Raw genomic sequence first — 18,903 nt, 5'->3', positions numbered from 1 at the left:
TTTAATCGGGCGCTTAAAATATCGCTATTAGCCTCACCCTTGTACAAGTTGAAGCCACTGACAGAAATGATTAGTTTATATCATCCATTGCTGCAAATTGTTCCACATTTGATTGTGGGAATCTTATCCTCAGACTAAGAAATCTTCTTTAGAAACTCAATCCTGGTAGTTTCGCATACTTGTAAAGGTTTTGAACCACCGATGCAGGCCCGGTCACCGAGGTTGGAGTTTCCGGTTGTTGTGAATGATTCCATCCACTAAATACCGCTGAATGAGGAGAGCAGTCCTGAAATGCGTTGTTCAAGCGCACACCCCGAGAGCCGAACCAGTACCGCGTGATCTTGAAGTTTCTTGGTTTGTAAAGTCAGGTCAATAAATAAAAATCAAAGCAAGGACATAACAAGTAACTTATTGCAGTTTCATCGACGAGTACTTGAAGAAAGAGAATGAGGAGATTGCAGCTTACAACGCGAGACTTGACACTCAGAATGTTAAAGATATCTTCGACTGAAAACAGTTGGTCACTCACAACCGCCCCACTGGTGAAGGATGGAATCAACCGCCGTCTCTTTGTTTTTACGTTGCGATATTTTAGTTTTTTACGTTAACATTTTTATAAATTTATGAGTACTCTGGTCTTCATTATAGATGTTCACTGTAGGTCGCATAGATCTTCCACGTACTAATCGACCATGGTCCACGTCGTCAGGCTCCAATTGTATTGTCATGGCAGCTGGCATTGAAATCTGTTCAGAAACGATCCTTTGCATTCCACTGTATGCATTCCTCGTGTTTCATATACAACCTGTGCTGTTTACTGTATTCATATGTATCTGGGTATGCGAGTTGGGCGACACCCTCGGTGGCGTATTGTGTAACTTACGGTTTAAATTATGAGCAGAAACTTTTAAACACATGTTTAACTTGCACAGTGACTATATCACATCAGTTTATTTTGATGAAAACAGTGAACACCAAAAAATGGTGATGAAACGCCACTTCGAAGGGGATGGCTGCCCATAACCCCAAGTTAACACCTCACCCCCTTGTAATAGAGTTTCCTCGGTTTCCTTCCAAGTGCATGGACGTGAATTGTCGTGCTGCTCTTACAACCCTAGTGCCTTGTAGCAATAAACGATTAGTTTTGTTATGACTTTGTTTTTACTTGCACAAGTAAAAAGTGACATTTCAGACAAGTACACGACAAATAGTTTATTCTTCCAGCTGAGCACCAATCACGATGGCGTTGGAAAGAGCGCACAGAGCAGCTATGGTTTGCTTGGTTTCCAAGTACAGACGAGCTTCCTTCAACCAGCCCTCGGCCACCTGCATAGATGGAACAAACTGGTCTTAAAATTTTGTGTAAAGCACAAGGTCCATAAGTTATTTTACGTAAAATACTTCAAGAAAAGACAATTGAAAGCACCCAGTATCGTGTGATCAGACCAATATCGGCATTCGTGCATTTACGTTAAAAGCCTTTTATTAGCCAGGAATTAATGACACAATTATGTTTGGTGGTTGTCCAGTTTTAGGCCATAACCGAATCGACTCTGACGTGCTGCAATCGCTTTTACACCCAGTCTCCAATGCAATCATGTGCTGACGTAAGATTTTAAAACTACTGGTACCAACTTATTGATTCCAGAAAATAACCGTAAAAATGAAACACCATGCACATCAAAAATTGCAATAGAAGATACAAAACAAAGTACCCCTTATCGAAAAAAATACAAGCTCGCTAAGCAGCATGGTCCAACTCCCACTAAATATGCAACAAACCCACCTTTCGAGGTTCTCCTTTTAGTTGGTTAACGAATCGGACAGCCTGCTCCACATCTCCGTGTTGCACGCAGTAGTTGGCATATGATACTATGGTGAACACATCTAACGCGGAATCGTCGATTTGTTGCGGGGGTTCAAGAGACGCGTTGGATATAGTTAGAAACGACTGGAAAACAACACGAATTACTATGGTGCAGGCCCGTTCATCGCTTATTACGTCACTGTCGGGGTCAGCTGAGAGCATAGTTTTGTTAGTAACTGACCTATCGGGGCGAACATTAATTTCCAGATCGACCTCTAGGCAGGGGCGAGTTTAACTGATGGGGGGCCCGGAGCACTTTTAAATCGAGGGGCCTCGTAAAAAAATGTTCAACACAAAATCACATTTTTCCACGTCGGGATCCTTCAAAAAGGGGGCCCGGGGCAACTGCATTCTCTGCCTCTCCTAAATCCGGGCCGCAAGTTTTCAAAAGGTACCATTAAAAAATCCCCTTCGAACTTTGTTTGGTAATTACGGAAGAAAAAAGAGCATAGCAGCGGTGGGAATCAAACCCACGTCAATGCAATGTCTAGGCCTACCACCGCCCTAACCCTCTGCGCCAAGTAAGGCACTGGCAAACCGATGAGTTAATTTCGCTATTATATGCCTTTTTCTTTTGTTGCTCAAAGGGGATTTTTTAATGGTACCTTTTGGAAAGTTGCATCCGGGCCTGCCTCTAGGGAAGGCTTTTACCATAATCCCGACATTGACAGCCTACTAATTGTCAGTGCTTCGAATGAGCGTGCTGTGATCAGTCACTACGCCGAAATGGTCATGAAGCAAGTAGCATACACAGGTGTTTCATAGATAAGTATTTTTAAAAGGAAGTTACCAATCACCACTCTCGCAATTGTGCCATATCAGAAGTTCTGATCGCTCCACTGAAAGTCTTACCTTTAAGGACGAAAGGAAATAAATGAAGAGAGAGTTTCGCTCGTCATCCACCATCGATACACGACGGCAGACCTTTGCAACTCGATGGAACGAAGTTCGGATTATCTCCTCCGGGAAAACCCCTCTTTCTCCCGCCTCCGCTGGCAAAGTGTTGGACACAGCATCGATGTCAGAATTATTGGAATAGACCTGAAATTGAATGCAATAAACAAGTCAAGCCACGTAACGTTAAAGGATTCAATATTTAACTTTTTATAATAATTATGTCGAATCCGGAAATATCACTTGGCTTTATTATATGTTTGTGGTGCAAGAAAACAAACTCGACCAAATACAGAGATTGTCACAAGATTCTGCAGCACCAGTCAACATACTGGAAGCGGAGATTATTCGTGACGCTACAGAAAAAAACTGTCCAGATAACATGCGGTAATGACGTCATATATGAGACCGCACCGAGTTCAGTTAGCAATAAACTTTTCTCTCACCACGTTATGGTAAAAGAAAAGTGAGTAAAATGACGTTTTATGATACTTTACATATTTCAAAACCACCTAATTACTTCATGTTTGCTTAATCTACATTTCTTCAACTGCTAAGCCTGGGTGCGACAAACCAATGGCATTGATGCATGCGCAGGTACCTTTTTGACAGTTTCCACTTGAGTTTTGAGCGGCAAGGGCCGACCGTTGTCCCCATATCGCAGAGAGGCCATCAGTGAGTCGCAAGCCAGTGACAACTCCTGCGCTTTCCGGGACTCGTTTTCCACATAGGCACGACCTGAACGAAACCTCGATTGAGTGGAGGTACGGTGAAGATTACAATAAAGTTGTTCACTCAACCGCGAAGAGTATCGAACTCGAAACTACAGGCGCGCTCGCCATCAAATAATAAAACCCACAGCACAAAGCTCTATTAATTTACAAGCGTTAGACTAAAACATTTGATGATGCGGTTGGTGATCTTCATTTTCACTTTAGATAAAAACGCTTGAAGGCCCAGCGTTGTCGTGCATGGCTGAACAATTGAACATGTAGCATTAGCAATATTGCCGGATTACCAAGGTTGGCGGTTTGAACCATCAGCTTGCAATGCGAGTGTCACACTGAATGGAGAACTGTTCTTGCAGTTCGATGCTGCATCCACCCGAAAGTCGAACAGAGGTTTCTTGATCTTGATACTAGTTTGTTTAACAAAGCTTAGCGATTGTTAATAAGCTACAGGAATGACGTAATCGATGACGTCATAACGACAGTTCAAGAAACAAAAGCAACTGACCGTCGATAGCTTTGGTGATTCCTTCCACCCTCGCCAACGCGATGTTCAGGTTCGCTTGGAATTCGTCTCGCGAGTTCGTGATCTGTTCATCGTACGTAGCTCTCTGTTCCTCGAAAGCGCTTTCGAACATTTCCTGCTGGTGCGCCAACCTGTTGGCAGCGATAGTAGTTTTGCATGATATTTTCACACCTGAATCTCGTCTTTTAGCCAGTTTTGGTCAAAAACAGTGATTATCAACCGAGGCCCCATGGGCCACATGCGATCATCAATCATTCCTCCCAAGACAACGAGCTGAGCGTATAAAAGTGCCATGCAAAACAGCCAGCTACAAGAATCATGGCACAACGTACACATGAACGTCCACGAAAAGATCAAGACCTAACAAACTACTTCATTCATCACACCATCGTCAAATAACAGAGGTCAACAATTCCTGCTCTGTGTCTAGGAGGCTCTGTGTCGCTCTGTGTCGAGATCAATTAATTATGATATATATTATAGGGGCGATGGTTCTAAATTGTTGCATTTTTTATCAAAACCACTGTTTGGAGATTTGTGTGCGTGTAATTCGACTCTCGGGTTAATAAGTATCCATTTGGCCCTCAGAGCAATTCGAGTTTGAGATCCTTGATCTAAACTTTCACCTACCAACCATTCAACCTAGCTAAACCTTCACCTACCAACCTAGCAATGCGTGGATACAAACAAACTTACTCTTCTTGTAATGCTTTCTCGTACTTCTCAGCAGCCAGCTGGTCCATGTACGTGAGGGCTTCAGCTAGATGCTCAGCATGTTCGCTTGTTTGTTTCTTTAATTTTTCGGCTAGTTCCTTCTCGTGACTTCGCTGTGCATCCACCAGCTGGGGGTAGGAAGAAAGGTGTAAGGAATTTAAGGTTCTCTGCAGTCGATTGTAGCAAGAATTGACAGCGATACACACATGTTTCGCCTATGAGTCCGTGCTCACCAGTATCGCACCACTAATTCATACCACAGAGATTTCGACCGCTGCTTTTGTCAGTCAATTGAATTTTTACAGCTGTGTCTAATCTATGTGAGTAAATTTCGTACAAGTGGGAAATTGGCAACTCTGTGTTTTGGTTGGGTAACTCCTTTCTCTAATGCACTTATTTTTGTCAATAACCAGCCAGAAAGCTGTTGCTTCCAAGCCATTATAAGTAGTCAAACCAGTCTGGATTAGTTGGCACTTAAAATATCTGCACAGTTGCAACCTCCATTTACCCTTTGTTCGTAAGACAATCGCTGTTCGTTCAGAAACTTATCCATCTTCGTTTCTACGTCACGCTCGACTTGTTTCTCTGTTTCATTGCGGACCGTTGCTATAGTTTCTTCCAGCAAAGATGCGGCGCTCTCCCGTTCCGCAGTCAGCTGCTCCTGTAGCTCCTCAACTTTCCGATGCATGTGTTGCAGCATCTCCATCTCTTCACCGCGGCTCAACTTTTTGCCTAAATCACACAAATGACGAGCGGTTTAAATAACACACTACATCCATTCCAGATGAGGAATTCTCTCATTGTAATCGCTTCCCACGATGAAGATTTCTTCAACGGATTGATTATGCTTGGAAAGTCGCAACCTTCCTTTTCCGGGCAGCAAAATCCGTCATTCGTAACCGTCTGCAGACGTTGAATCAATGTAAAAATGACGGATTTTTCTGCCTGGGTATGAACTTCTTCAATTTTATTTTTGTTTATTATTATTAACCAACCATTCCGGCATGATTGTCAGGCCTATAATCTGTTTAATGTTGTCAAAGCGATGCAAACAGCGATTGTAATTTATAATACAATATTTCATTCTCTTAATGCTGAGCAGAAATCAGAAATAATTCCATTGGTCGTTATTGGCAACCCGCAATATGAAAAGCATCAGCTACAACAGAAGATGTACCAGCACACTAATGCAAAGTAAATGATGTCACAACATAGTAAGTTTTAAAATGTGCGTGAACATTTGAGTAATGTAAGCAAAATAAACTAACCACAGTAAGGTGTTTTCATACAGTGCCATATCGTTCACCAACCAACGTCTGCAGACGTTGAATCAATGTTAAAACTAGATTTTGCTAGCTAGGCGCCACAGCCTAAATGTGTAAAACCACTCGGTGTGAGATCGCAAACCATTGGCACCAACATTTTCATCGCATCAGAATTGTTGTTCTCACCTTCTCTTCTCCATCCCTCTTCCGTCTTCCCTTCAGGAAGAGCAATTCTTTCTCGTAATCCCGACTTGGCCTCTTCTACCAATCTTTGGTATGTCAGTAATGCGTTTGCTTCCGTTGCGTGGCGCGACACCTAGTGGAAGAAATGAGAGGCCGTAAGACATCATAACGAGCATGCTGGTTGGGTTTATTATTATTATGGTAAACATACTTCCGTAAAATATTTTTGAAAAAATACGTAAACAAAACACGCGGGATGAGAAAAAGGCATAAAACGAAGATGGAGAGACTTCTTGAGGGATGATATAAAGATCCCTACCGTAATCGTTAAAGGCTTCGGGTCGAGATTCTGTCATTTTACTTCCCCACGTGAAATGTTCCCCTGGACTGTATTTGAAGCCATTCGATAACAATCGCAAATTGATAATACTGAGAGCAACTTTGCAAAGAAACGACTGCATCCACACAACAGTTTCCATTGAGAAAGATCACCCGACCAAAATGTATATTAGTCGCAGTAGTTGCTTGAATACCGTGTTCAAAACGCTAGTGACTTGCAATGTGCTGCATCAACACCACCTAGAGGTGTTTTGCCACGTTCAATTCTTGGCACATTTTACCTTGAAGCATCCACAAGCAGGGTGTAATTTCCATTATATTTTGATTAGTGAAAATATTACGAATGACTCCAAATTGGAAGTCGCGTCGCCCCCAAGCCCATCATCCCAACACACTGACCTTTGATTTTGCTTCCTCCAAGTCACTGGACAAGTTGGAACAGCTCTGCTGGACGTCCAACACGGCCTGACCAACAGCTGGGTCATTCGAGGTCGTTTGATGAATAACATTCTTTATCTTGGCCAATTCCTCACTGAAAATTTAAAAGATTACTTAATAGAATGAACGCACCAACCCCTGGTTTACATGACAAGGAAGTGGTTGAACTAACCAAGTTTTGACTGACAAACTTAGCAATCACTCATAATGAGAACAGTATCTTTGGTACAACGTCCGATGTTTCTAGTTGAAGAACTATTCTAGTCCAAAATACAGGTTTTGAGATAAAGCAAGTTAAAGTTCTTTCAGCGTTGCTTAATCTTTTACTTCCATGCAAACACGAGCGTGTGCTATTGCGAAGTTAAATCGTTTTAACCATAGACAAAAAAATCACCTTTCTACCAAAGTTGTATTAAATCGTTTTTTAAATTAAATTTTGCTCGGGGACAGGCATTGGCCATCATCACATATTTTTAGTGAAACTTAATTTCCACAAAATGTGACGTAAGTAGTTCTATAACTGGGTCCTTCAATTGATCAACACAAATACATACAGTGCGATTCGCCATGTGACCAACAATGGAAATGGAGTTCACCTGGACTACCAGCACAAAACTAATATACCCTGTCTGCTGCTAAGCATTCTTCCACAGACGGCTGACAATATGCATACAAAAGATCGATATTTATTATGTCATAAGGTCGTCTGTTGAGAAGGAGCGATCTTCCTGGCGTCAGCACTACCTGACTACTCACTATAGAACAGTGAGCATTGTGTTTCGTCAACCATACCGGTGTAGCCTCCATACTAACCATCAAGCCTTGCTACACTCGACTGCTGAGAAACATAATGTCATTTGCCAGTTGAGCTCATGCGTTGATATGAAGTCAACATCTCTACCCAGCAAGCTTGTTACGATTCTAATTTCTTTGCTGAAGAAAGGTCATGACTGGGGCAACCAAAAGTTAAGGCAATTTTATTGCCTTTTCAAAGATCATGAAACATCAGCTACTTAATTATCCGGCTGATGGTGTGAGCGGTTTTGAAGTTTTGTTTTTGTAGTTTTCTCTTTTTTAATCTTATATGAAAATTTCATCAAGGTTTTGATTTGTTAATAAAAGCAATTAGGTTTTGGTCACTAATTAAATTTTTGCAAAGCTTTCGGCGCCGTGAAGGCGGCTTCATCAGTACTCTTATTCAAATAGAAATTGAAATCTATTTGATTTGTTGTTGCAATTGCGACGTAACAATCCATTTGTGGCGTCACACACGTCTAAGCTTATAGGCATAACGTCTATTACGTTTGTTGATGATAACGCTTTTGTCTGTTTTGTTGATGTTTTTGGCGTTGGAAAATATGTTTTTTATTAAAAATCAAAAGCGCATTTTGAAAACGAGACCAGATTGCACTTTGCCATGTTTGTACAGTATTTGTATGTGGAGGTCTGCTACTATTCGGTGAGTTCCTAACCTCTAACCCTAAAACGGCAATGACAATTAGGCTACGGTACACGATAATTTAAAAAAAAAAATTGAAAAAATCACCGAATAGGGATCAGACTCACCGAATCGGACTCACCGAAACGGGCCATTCCGTGTATGTAATTTGTGCAGCAATCAAGTGATCTTCCAGGAAAATAAAGGTTTTCCATTTTAGAATAAAACTGATGCAAGACAGAAGCTTTGAAATTGGCAGCCAAGGCAACCGAACGTCAAAGCTTTGCTCAAACGTTATAAAACGCCATTAACTAATTTTCAGACTAATGCAATAGGATGTTTTTAAGTTATCTAGCAAAAAGTTATAGCCAATTATTAGGTCAAAACTTCAAGTTTTTAGGTCAAACAATTGGCTGCCTTACTTATAACCAAGTGATGGAATTTGCGTCGGCATCGCACTTACGTGGCTTTCTGGTAAGCGTGGTCAGCGTCTTCCAGTTTCTTCTCTTTTACAAACATAGCTTGGCTGACATCCACCCATTGAAGGCTTTTCTCATCAGCATTTGCTGGAATTGAAGTTTATGAGTAAATAGTGTTGCACAACGACCAAATTTGTATCAGACTTTTAGCTCACATTTTTCATTAATTAAAAAATTTAAGCTGGAGCTGGTACCACCGCAATACGGTTGATTATAAGACTGATCAAATCAAATTCTATTAGAAGCTCATAAACTCACCTTTCGCGTCATCCAGGGCTGTCCGAAGCAACGACGAATGAGTGGCAATCGCATTAGCAGCTGCATTATTTGAAACTATTGCACTGGCGCAAGCCACCGAGCATGCACTCAACATGTCCTCCAGTATGGCAGTACTTGCTGGAACGAAAAGTTTTTAAGCATCAACTTCGTACTATGCATTTAAAGCTTCTCTCTAGAGTCTAGAGCAGGGGTGGGCAAACTTTTTATCTCGAGGGCCGCATTCAGAATCGGAATTTGTTCGAGGGCCGCAGTACAGTATAATTAAGATTAAACCAAAACATAAAATCTAAACTAGTTAAAACAGAAGCTTTTATTTATTTTTAAAGTGACGAACGAAAGGGAGATTTTATATACAGTACATGTACATTACATAAAAGATATAAAAACTGTTTGTCTCAATTATTTGTTTGAATACAACCCACATCAAGATAACACTTTGCCAGACCCACTTTGAGCGAATTAAACAGAATACATCTGTGAGCGAATTAACATAATCAGAAAAACTGTCGCAATCGCCGCTTTTCTCTCTACCAAAAGTCTTGGCCTTGATCCAAGACTAAAACGACAAAGAAAGTCATATGATGTGACAGGCTAAAGTCAGAAACTTCGATTGTGACGCAATCGGCTGTTTAGCAATGGCTGCTTTGACACTAATTATAGCCATGCATTCATGCAAGATCACAATGTGGCTGGGGAAACAAACTACTACAATGCGACAAAAAGACTATAGGCTAATATATCTTTATCAAGATGACATATAGGAAGAAAAAGTTTAATTAAGTCATTGTAATAATTAAAATTTTCAAGCAAGTTGAGGATTATTTTTTTATATAATTGCTTCAGGCTTTCGCGGGCCGTACAGAAAGTTGTTGCGGGCCGCATGCGGCCCGCGGGCCGTAGTTTGCCCACCTCTGGTCTAGAGTGTAAAGTAATTAGTCGTTATAATAAGTAAACATGCGCGGAGCCAAGTTTTCCAGAGGCAATCACAAATGAGAACTGGCAACATCTTGTAGAAATACAATTACACCATATCACCACACTTTGTTGCTCAACTGATCACCATGAAAACAATATCTCATTGTGACACCAAGAATGCCGTTTATGACGCAGAGGACAACGTGCAAAAGAGCGGATGACAACAAAATAAGGTTTGAATGATCTACACAAAGTCATCTCAAGCACCAGGGTAGACGGACGTTGTAGCTGATATTATATTCACGCGTCATAGAAGGCAACCTTTAAAGCAGGGATTCTTGAAATATTTTTATATAAACCACTATAGCCTACCCATTATAATATCGATTGCACGGTCGCCTCTTTGCGGTGCGGTGTGAATACCTTTCAAGCCTAAATTTTAAAATGCTATAAATTGGTAAACGAAATTTACGTGTTGATAATTATTTTGAAATTATTTTCCAAAGTGACAAAATGAGGCAAACGTTGGCCACTTCACAGCAAATCGCACGCACGCGTCAGGTCCGGCGTTCTGTAGCTGATCAGAGTTGTGTGTAAGTCGCCAGATTATAGCAACCAATAAGTGGGATGAATTTAAAGTTTTGACTAACACGTTTCTCTTAAGCACAAAAACTTTATGACTCCCACTAGATCCCCAAAACATATCGTTGATGATGCTGGGTCAATCAGGCAAGATTTCGGGAAAAAAAAGAATCAAAACGTTAAGACATTTAGAAAAGGATTTGGTAAGGAATATCGATAGAAGAGTTGTCAATAATCAAATACCTGCTATTTCAGCATTTCTCTCTCTGCAACATTTCTCTCTAGCATCTTTCACTATTTTCTTGCTATCCACTGTTGGAGCACGCTTTTCAGTGGAGACTGAAGATTTTTCTAGGGATTTTTTTCCCACTGCCTTTATTTTATCTTTGACATTGGTAGCAGATGGTTTCTCTGTGGGAATAGGTGGAACTGCCAACATAGGGGGGAGTGCCACTACGGAGTCATCGATGGTGGGTTGCAATGCAGGGGTTGATACTTCGGGGTCAGGTATGGGAATGCTCTCATACTCCAGACTTTGTTCCGTTGGATTTTCTGCACAAAGATTCATGCAAATGAAAGCAGCGTTATAAAAATCAATGTACAGTGGTTCATTCAAAACTTTTTTACAGCGACTGCTTTTAAATAATTTCACTATTTGTACATTTTACCACAAACTTATAAATATGTTTAGCTTATGAAGCATGTTATATTTTTATGTCCTTGAATGTGCTGTTTTAATTGTGTCAACTTTCCTTACTGCCATAGCCGATCGTTTGACCTAAAGTAAAATAGTCGTTTGACGTTAAAATAGTCGTTAAAGTAAAATAATCGTTTGACCTGCGTAACATCTGCTGCCAAACCCAGAATTCGACATTACGGCATTTTTAGAAACTTCTCTGGCTACAATTGGCTGCGTAGTTTTAAATGGATTGTGAGTACATAGTAGCTTTTGTTAGTGCGGTAGTCGTGAAAATCGTGAAAGAATTTATAGAAATGTGAAGCAGAGTTTGTTTGTTGTGAAGTTGTCGAAGTGAGCTGTTGTCCAAAGTTTGATGAAAATGTGATTAACTGTTTATCAGTTGGAAATGTTTAATCAATTTCTCAATCCTTCAAAGATTTCGGTCGACAGTCTCAAAACTAGAACCATTTGATTACTTTGTTGATGGTTTGGCGTTTAATATTTCATTACATCATCTATCTTTCCAAAGTCTCTTTGCGTGGCAATAGACTAGTAGCAAGATAAAATAGTGGCAATATTAAAAATTGTATTCTAGCAGTCTTGTTTCATTAATATGCATTGTTACAGCAATACAGCATGGACGGCACTGACAACATATCACAAAGGCATTGTCATGACCAAATATTGACAACCAAGACAAAATGTGATGAAATGGTAGAGTCCAAACATAGTTAACTGGTGTTGTGCAATGGAATAAAATCATAAATCATATTTATAAACACACCGTTTGTATCAACAGCAGGAACAGACGTTTGTTGACCTTTTTGTTTTGATTTCAATGCATCCAGAGCTAGTGATTCTTGCTTTTCCAGCACTAATGAAATCATAAAGTGAGTTATTTGATTAATAATAAAATACACAAAATGTTATTTAAAATTATATGATATATAATATAAACATTTTGCACAATTCTCTAATCTCTTAGTGATACACACCTGGTAGTAGTATGTACTTCTGTATCATTTATGGTTGACTGACACTAGGCCTTTCAATCAACCAAGTTTATTTTGGTATAGCTCCACTTTCATTTCAGTGTGTAAACAGCAGAAAAAATATATATAACATATATAATATATAGGCCTACATGTTAATTATTTTTATTGATATGGAAGCTCCACGAAGGCACTAAAAAATCCATGCAACTATCTAAGCCAAGGTGCCCAAACACGATTGTGCAGTTTCTTTTAACACAAACTTATCAACAATATCATATTGTCCTTTTTAGTATACTGCTGTAGTCAGTTTGGTTTCGCTTTGTCATTAGATCAGTTGGTGCCAAACTATCACGTTGTATCCAAATATTCAACTATTGCAAGCAAAGTGTACACTGTATCATACAGACTACAAAATGATCAAAAATGTACAGAATGAAATTCACCTGATGAAAGGTTAGTTCCTCTGTTCCCTTCTTCCAAAGGTTTACTTGTATTCTTTTTCAAAAGTGGCTTTTCAAACGGATCAGGTTCATTTACTTTAAGTGGCTGAGGCTTTGCAGGTGTTTGGATGCTTGAGCTGCAATAAACATAAATCAGTTTTTGCAAATATTTAACTAATCAATCATACAGGCTATCTCAGTTAAAGCATAAAAAGCTTGGCAAATTAACTCTACAAATCACTTTTTTTGCATCATATCAATGAAAATTCTTTCTAACAATGCATGTTACCTTGTTGAACCTAAAATAGTATCCAGCAAATTTTTCCCACCAGGAACATAGTTTTCAACTTGTTTCCGAAAGTTTGAATTTGACGAAGCATATGCAACTGTGACACCACATCCAACTACTGCAGCACCAGCTACAACTCCCACAGTTTTTAAACCACTAAAATAAGAATATAGTTAAGAGTTGGGTGATTAAAAACCTAGATATGTTGCATGAAAAAAATCTTTTGGAGAATTCTTGAATGCTTTAAATGACTTGCAGATGACTATGCAACATTTACAGTTTTACACTTAAACAAAACACCAAATAAAAAAAATTATTAAATGAATGTTCTGGCTCATATGGTAACTTTGCAAAATAAGAAATTATAATACTATAAACTACTAAACAATCGTAGCAGCCAGTCCTAGTCTTAACTCAAACCTTTTTCATGGAAACTGATACAAACTACCAGTACCATACCACGTGTTTATCATATAAAATATTATCATACATTACACTAAAATAGACTAAAGATTGTATAAGAAGGTTCAGCTCCCACTGCAAATAGGTATTACCTTCCTCCTGGCACTCCATTTGATAAATTTCTTTTCTTCTGATTAAAAATTTTGTTTCCATGCTTGCCCTAACATGAAAGTAGAAAAGATCAAATTCATCAAAAAAAACTATTGTTGATGTTAAAATACTAATTAGGATGCAGGGGCGGATCCAGAGGGGGGCGATTGGGGCGATCGCCCCCCCCCTAAAACCCATAAAAGTAGCTTTATTCTTCATTAATATGTATACGATTTGGAAAACAACATATCGAAAGCAATGCTGAATAAGTCTTTCGCCATGTTCAAAGAATAGGTTAGGCTACAAGGTAGGCTATAATAATAACATAGTATAGGGCTATTATTTCGTCGCAGAGTCTAATTACCGAACGAAATTACTAAAATTTAAAAAGTTTCTAAACTTTTTGCCAGCACTGTAGTGTAGAGCATAGCGATAAATCCCTTAGCCTAGATAAGTTAGTTGACAGAGCAGGTTATTGGTAACTTTGACGGTCAAACGTGGAACTAAAACCATTGGAATTCCACCTTGAAATTGCATCTAGAAACAGCAAAGCTCAATTTTTTTCGATGAGACTTTAGCATCTTGACACCTAACATCATTGCTACCACAAAATTGCTCAAGTATCGACCCGATAGCATTGACAAAAGTCATTTTTAATGCCTACAACGGCTGGTTACGTCATATATATAGTGTAGAATCAATGGAATCTGCTCAAGGTTCAGAGATCCAACTGTGGAAGGAGAAGTGGGAAAATAAAACTGTTCCGGCGACTGCTGCAGTCTTACCGATGACTGCGGAAGAAGCTTTACAACAGTGTGATGAAAATGTGTACACTATCGTACACTCTCTTCTAAAAATGCTATTAACCTTGCCAGTCAACGTAGCATCAGCCGAAAGAAGCTTTTCATCTCTTCGATCGTTGAAAACCTGGCTGAGGAACAACATCGGCGAGGAAAGACTAAATGGATTAGCCTTACTATACCAGCATCGGGACATTTTAATTGACACAGACTACGTGATAAATCGATTTGCCAACAGTAGAAACCGCAAACTTGACTTTGCGTTGTAGTCAAAATACGACACCTGTTAGTATTACCGTACCGGCAAAGTAGCTTTTTATTTTCGATTTATTTGTGAAGTCCAGAAATAGTTGTTTCTGTTATTGTTAGTTTCTTTTTTGTCTGGTGCAGCGACCGTGCATGACACGTTTTCAGGAGGACTATATCTTTTGGTCGTCATTTAATTATGTTTAGCTGCCATTCTATTGTACAAATTGTAGTGTTTCGCTGGTCCAAAATAAAAATTTACAATCGATACCTAGCCTATAGTGGCGATTCTACGGGGGGTGGAGCATAACCCAGTGTTTTGACCTGGCCCCCACTTTTGTTGCTCATTATGTTGAATGTATGCATAACCTTTCCTCATTGCTCTTTGTAACAATTCAAAACTTGTCAGAGGAATAAAACCTCGAAGTTATACAGTAAGTCTATAACAACCTCGATGTCTGTATCAGTATTGGGAAGACAGAATTACCTGTTATTATCTTTCCGAGGTCAATTTTTAAATTGCCGTGAAACAATCAAGAGTGAAACCTTCAGTCTCAACTGTAAATGCGGCTAGGTTGCTCAGGCTTCAACTTGACATGGCAAGGGCATATCAGCTTTTCATCCCTCCGTTTGTTAAACAACAGCATTGTTGAAGGTTTTTTAAGTTATAGAATTTCAATTTCTCATAATTTGTGTTCGAAATGCTCTCAGAACGCATCAAATTTGATCTAAATTTTCTAGGGGAGACCCCCGTCGTTGTTTGTGCCTGGCTGATCACTTGCCTGAATGTCAATGACATCGCCCCCTCTAAAGTAAATACCTGGATCCGCCCCTGTTAGGATGAAGTTAATTGTCTACTGAATGAGTGACAAATGATGATATTTTGCTTATTATTATATACTAATATAAATTTTTAGATATTTTAAATTAGTCTTATTGAAATTAATATTATAACTCTTGCTTTGAAATGTCTAACCATCGTGTCGAAGTTAAATTTTAAAACACTTCAAAATGATTTTCAGATTTTATAACCGACACCTCAATTATTTTACAAACATTGATACAAACGGTCTGTTTTAGCCTGATGCTGTGGCAGTATGGCTACTATAGTAGCAATTTGACTCCAACACCATTCGTCATTACACATGACAAGGAAACTGTGTTCCAAAAGCTAGTGGCAAACTGCTACTACCACAGCAAACCCGCGGCATCAGGCTCAAACAGATCGTTTGTATCTATCTACGTTTACCGGTATGTAATAAACAATTAGCCTACCGTATACCGTAGGTATGCTGCTAAAGCAAAACTCAATCTATTGCATCTAGACTATCGTGCATTCTATTTATAAATGTAGTAAAAAGTTTTTGGGATGGCATATCATTGCAGATTGTATTATTTTTTACATTTCAGCCATGTTGAAGGCAAAAAATGAAATGATACAACAGCAGTACCAACAGCAGTTGAATACAAAATTATCTAAACCAATTTGATGCTGCAAACGCACTTACTTTGAGCAGCAAGGACGTTTTATGACCAGCGCGAAGCATTTCAAACCGAAGAAAATGTTCAGCTGTTACTTTTACTCATTTGTCAACAAAAATAAAGCATCTTAATTACAGTAACACAAAACTTCAATTTATTCTATCATACACACAAAATCTGGAGAAAAGCATTGAAAACTTAGAAGCAATGGAGCATGAGCAAATCAGACCTTCATGCTTCGTTGATCACGTGAATTTTATTTTATTTGAGGAAAATGTTCTGTTGTCAACACACAATCTGAAGCACAAAGTGGAATAAATAATGTAGGCTACAGTTCAGTTTTTTTTTTTTTTTTCTAACCATCACAATGCAAAGTAAAATACGCTAAACTTGACAAAGGTCTAGAAAAAGGTACTTCTTCTTTTTTCGTGTGAGACAGGATTGTTCAGATTTCAGAGCAGATGAGTGGAGGAGCTTCGTCCGGTTCTGCTATGCCATACATTTCATTTGGCACCTTCTAAATGGGACATTCAAAAACGACGTGGTCAGCAGATTTTTCTCCGTGCCGCACTCGCAGGCTGATGAAGGAGCCAAACCCCACTTGTAGCCTTACATAATATAGGAATGGAAACAGACTCCTGTTCAAATTCTATTGAGCTTGACCCAAGTCGGTTTGGGCAGATCCATAACTAGGACCGTTGAGAGGATAGTTTGGACCCGGTACCAATGAGTTCTTTGGGCCCCAAGTCAAAATACTTCTAAGAAAAATGCACTGTATTCAAACAATACTCGGTGGCTTCTTTAAGTTCAAGAGGCTTCTTTGAAACGGTTCCGGACCCTTAAAATTATCCCGGGCCCTAGTCCAAAAATATATTGTGGATCCCCTCTGTCAACGCTACTGTACATATCAAGAGGGCACGCCATTGGGTAAGGTATAATACCATAGAGTTTGGTATCGGTGACCATCAAGGGCGTTGACAGGAGGGTCTAGGTGGTACTTTTGGACCCATGCCCGGAATATTTAAGAGACCCGAATTTAAAAAATTCCTGCGACTTCAAACATTATCAAGATCTTAATATAATCAGATCTAAAGGAGTTGCCATCAGATGTTAAAACAGCCATTTCAGCCGTCAGATGTTAACGTACAGGGCTCCCTTCTGGGTAGGCTACTGGGCCTACTTCAGCTTTCTGGTGTAATGTGGAACGAGGAAGCAGCTAAATCCGTTTTCGGGATTTTGCTTTGCTTCATTACGTACCACAAACCTAAGTTGTTTCTGATAGAACACAAGGGTCGACTTGCCTTCGCTGAGCACCTCAACATCGGGAGCTCCCACTCTCGCATGCAGCTTGCATGTAAGGCAACGTCGACCAACAGGTGAGATGATTCTTCCCCGCAGTAAAAAGCCACTTCAGCCACCTAACAGTAAAAAAAGAATTTAGTCTAGTAGGCTATAGTGATTTCCCTAACCACAAATATTACCCGAAACACGAATTTCAAAATAAACAGGCTAACATTTGTTCAAACTCAAAAACTGAAATGGCACAGGTAAGAAGATTGCTATCTCTATTTCTGCACTAAAAATTAGACCAAAACCACTTTTCAGATTGCAGCAATCAGCAAATGTTTGACCTAGGCCCAAACACCTTTCCTAAATCAAATTGAAAACTTTCTGACCGTCTGCGGTAGCTTTGCTGTAAATTCTCTTCTGGTGAGCCTAGAATGACCAGTGAAACACCAATGGAATCGGGAAGTAAAACTCTAGCATCATGTGAGAAATAAAAGTTCAAAAAAGCAACCCCTAGATACAGATAGTAAGTTTTGCGGTTCAGGAAATTTTAAGATTACGCAAGATTTGTTAAGTGACCAATTGACCAATGACCATGCTTAAAACGACATCAATAAAAGTTTTTACACAACCTTTATTTTCATAACATTGTCGGAGAAGGGAGCCCGAAAAGAAATTAATTGGTACCGGGCCCGAGAAATCCTGTCAACGGCCCTGTCGGTGACACACTTTTAAATTAAAACCACACTTAAAAACCCTTTCAGATTAATTAAAGTTGACAATAAAAATTTTGTTATTGCAAACAATTTAGACCTGCCTTTTTAGTTTTATGTTGTTCAGTGGAAATCCACTTTTAGCATTTTTTAAAACACTGTTTATGCACAAGACGTGGCTTACACCCGCGCTTGCTGTTGTTTCTCTGAGCAAGAAACTTTACGATAATTGCCTCTACCCAGTGATCGATTTCGAGTAATGGGTAGTACCAAATTTAAGTCATAGGCTAAGTAGAGTAGACAACCGGAAACAGACATTGCAGTCGGCTGCAGCGTGGGTCAGGTGTACGTCGGAAGGCGTACACCGATGCATAGCGCTCAAGTCCGCTTTCCCGCAATGCAGGATAAAGATAAACAAGCAAACAAACAAGTCCTGAAAAACACTTCCACATCATCAAAATAAAATACCGTATGATTCAATTTTTTGAGATTGGTGTTGATCACATACCAAAACTAGACTAGCAGTTTGGATGCATTATAAAAGCACAGCGACTTGCGATTGATCACTGTTGCTGGTAAATATCCAATGTGGACTGTGGAGTCTTCTTTCTTTCTACCCTCACTCTGTTTCCTACCACGTAAGTTACCGGTATATCACTCTATTTGTCCTGTCTCCTAAAACCCAGGTTACTGAGACAGGTATGGGTACGCTTCAACCGTCTTCGTACGGAATCGGGATTTTCTTCACAGTTCAGTTTTATTTCTGATCCTCG

General features: G+C 39.5%; 2 protein-coding genes across 4 annotated transcripts in view; one reads left to right on the top strand and one right to left on the bottom strand.

Moving 5' to 3' along the window:
* Positions 1 to 1,150, top strand: part of LOC145782611 (dynein axonemal assembly factor 9-like) — a 37,616-nt gene extending 36,466 nt beyond the window's left edge. For all 3 annotated transcript variants that reach the window (XM_082594419.1, XM_082594420.1, XM_082594418.1), the window contains exon 25: positions 418 to 1,150. In XM_082594419.1, the coding sequence (XP_082450545.1) occupies positions 418 to 511 (94 nt within the window). In that variant the 3' untranslated portion in view covers positions 512 to 1,150. The remainder of the gene's footprint in view (positions 1 to 417) is intronic.
* On the bottom strand, positions 1,144 to 16,312 carry LOC145782612 (MICOS complex subunit Mic60-like). Its single transcript, XM_082594421.1, has 17 exons — positions 16,157 to 16,312; positions 13,605 to 13,672; positions 13,051 to 13,206; positions 12,765 to 12,898; positions 12,111 to 12,200; positions 10,891 to 11,199; positions 9,130 to 9,267; positions 8,856 to 8,958; positions 6,916 to 7,048; positions 6,181 to 6,310; positions 5,238 to 5,461; positions 4,712 to 4,857; positions 3,998 to 4,146; positions 3,363 to 3,499; positions 2,720 to 2,908; positions 1,787 to 1,951; positions 1,144 to 1,326 (listed from the first exon to the last, which is right to left on the bottom strand). Exons 1-17 carry the CDS (start codon positions 16,193 to 16,195, stop codon positions 1,213 to 1,215), a joined length of 2,424 nt encoding a protein of 807 aa, XP_082450547.1. The 5' UTR covers positions 16,196 to 16,312; the 3' UTR covers positions 1,144 to 1,212.
* Positions 16,313 to 18,903: the final 2,591 nt, after the last annotated feature.

The sequence above is a fragment of the Aplidium turbinatum genome, chromosome 13, assembly GCF_918807975.1.
Source record: "Aplidium turbinatum chromosome 13, kaAplTurb1.1, whole genome shotgun sequence".
Lineage (NCBI taxonomy): Eukaryota > Metazoa > Chordata > Ascidiacea > Aplousobranchia > Polyclinidae > Aplidium > Aplidium turbinatum.
Note: the sequence above shows the minus strand (reverse complement) of the source record. Positions and strands in the feature narration are given on the sequence as shown.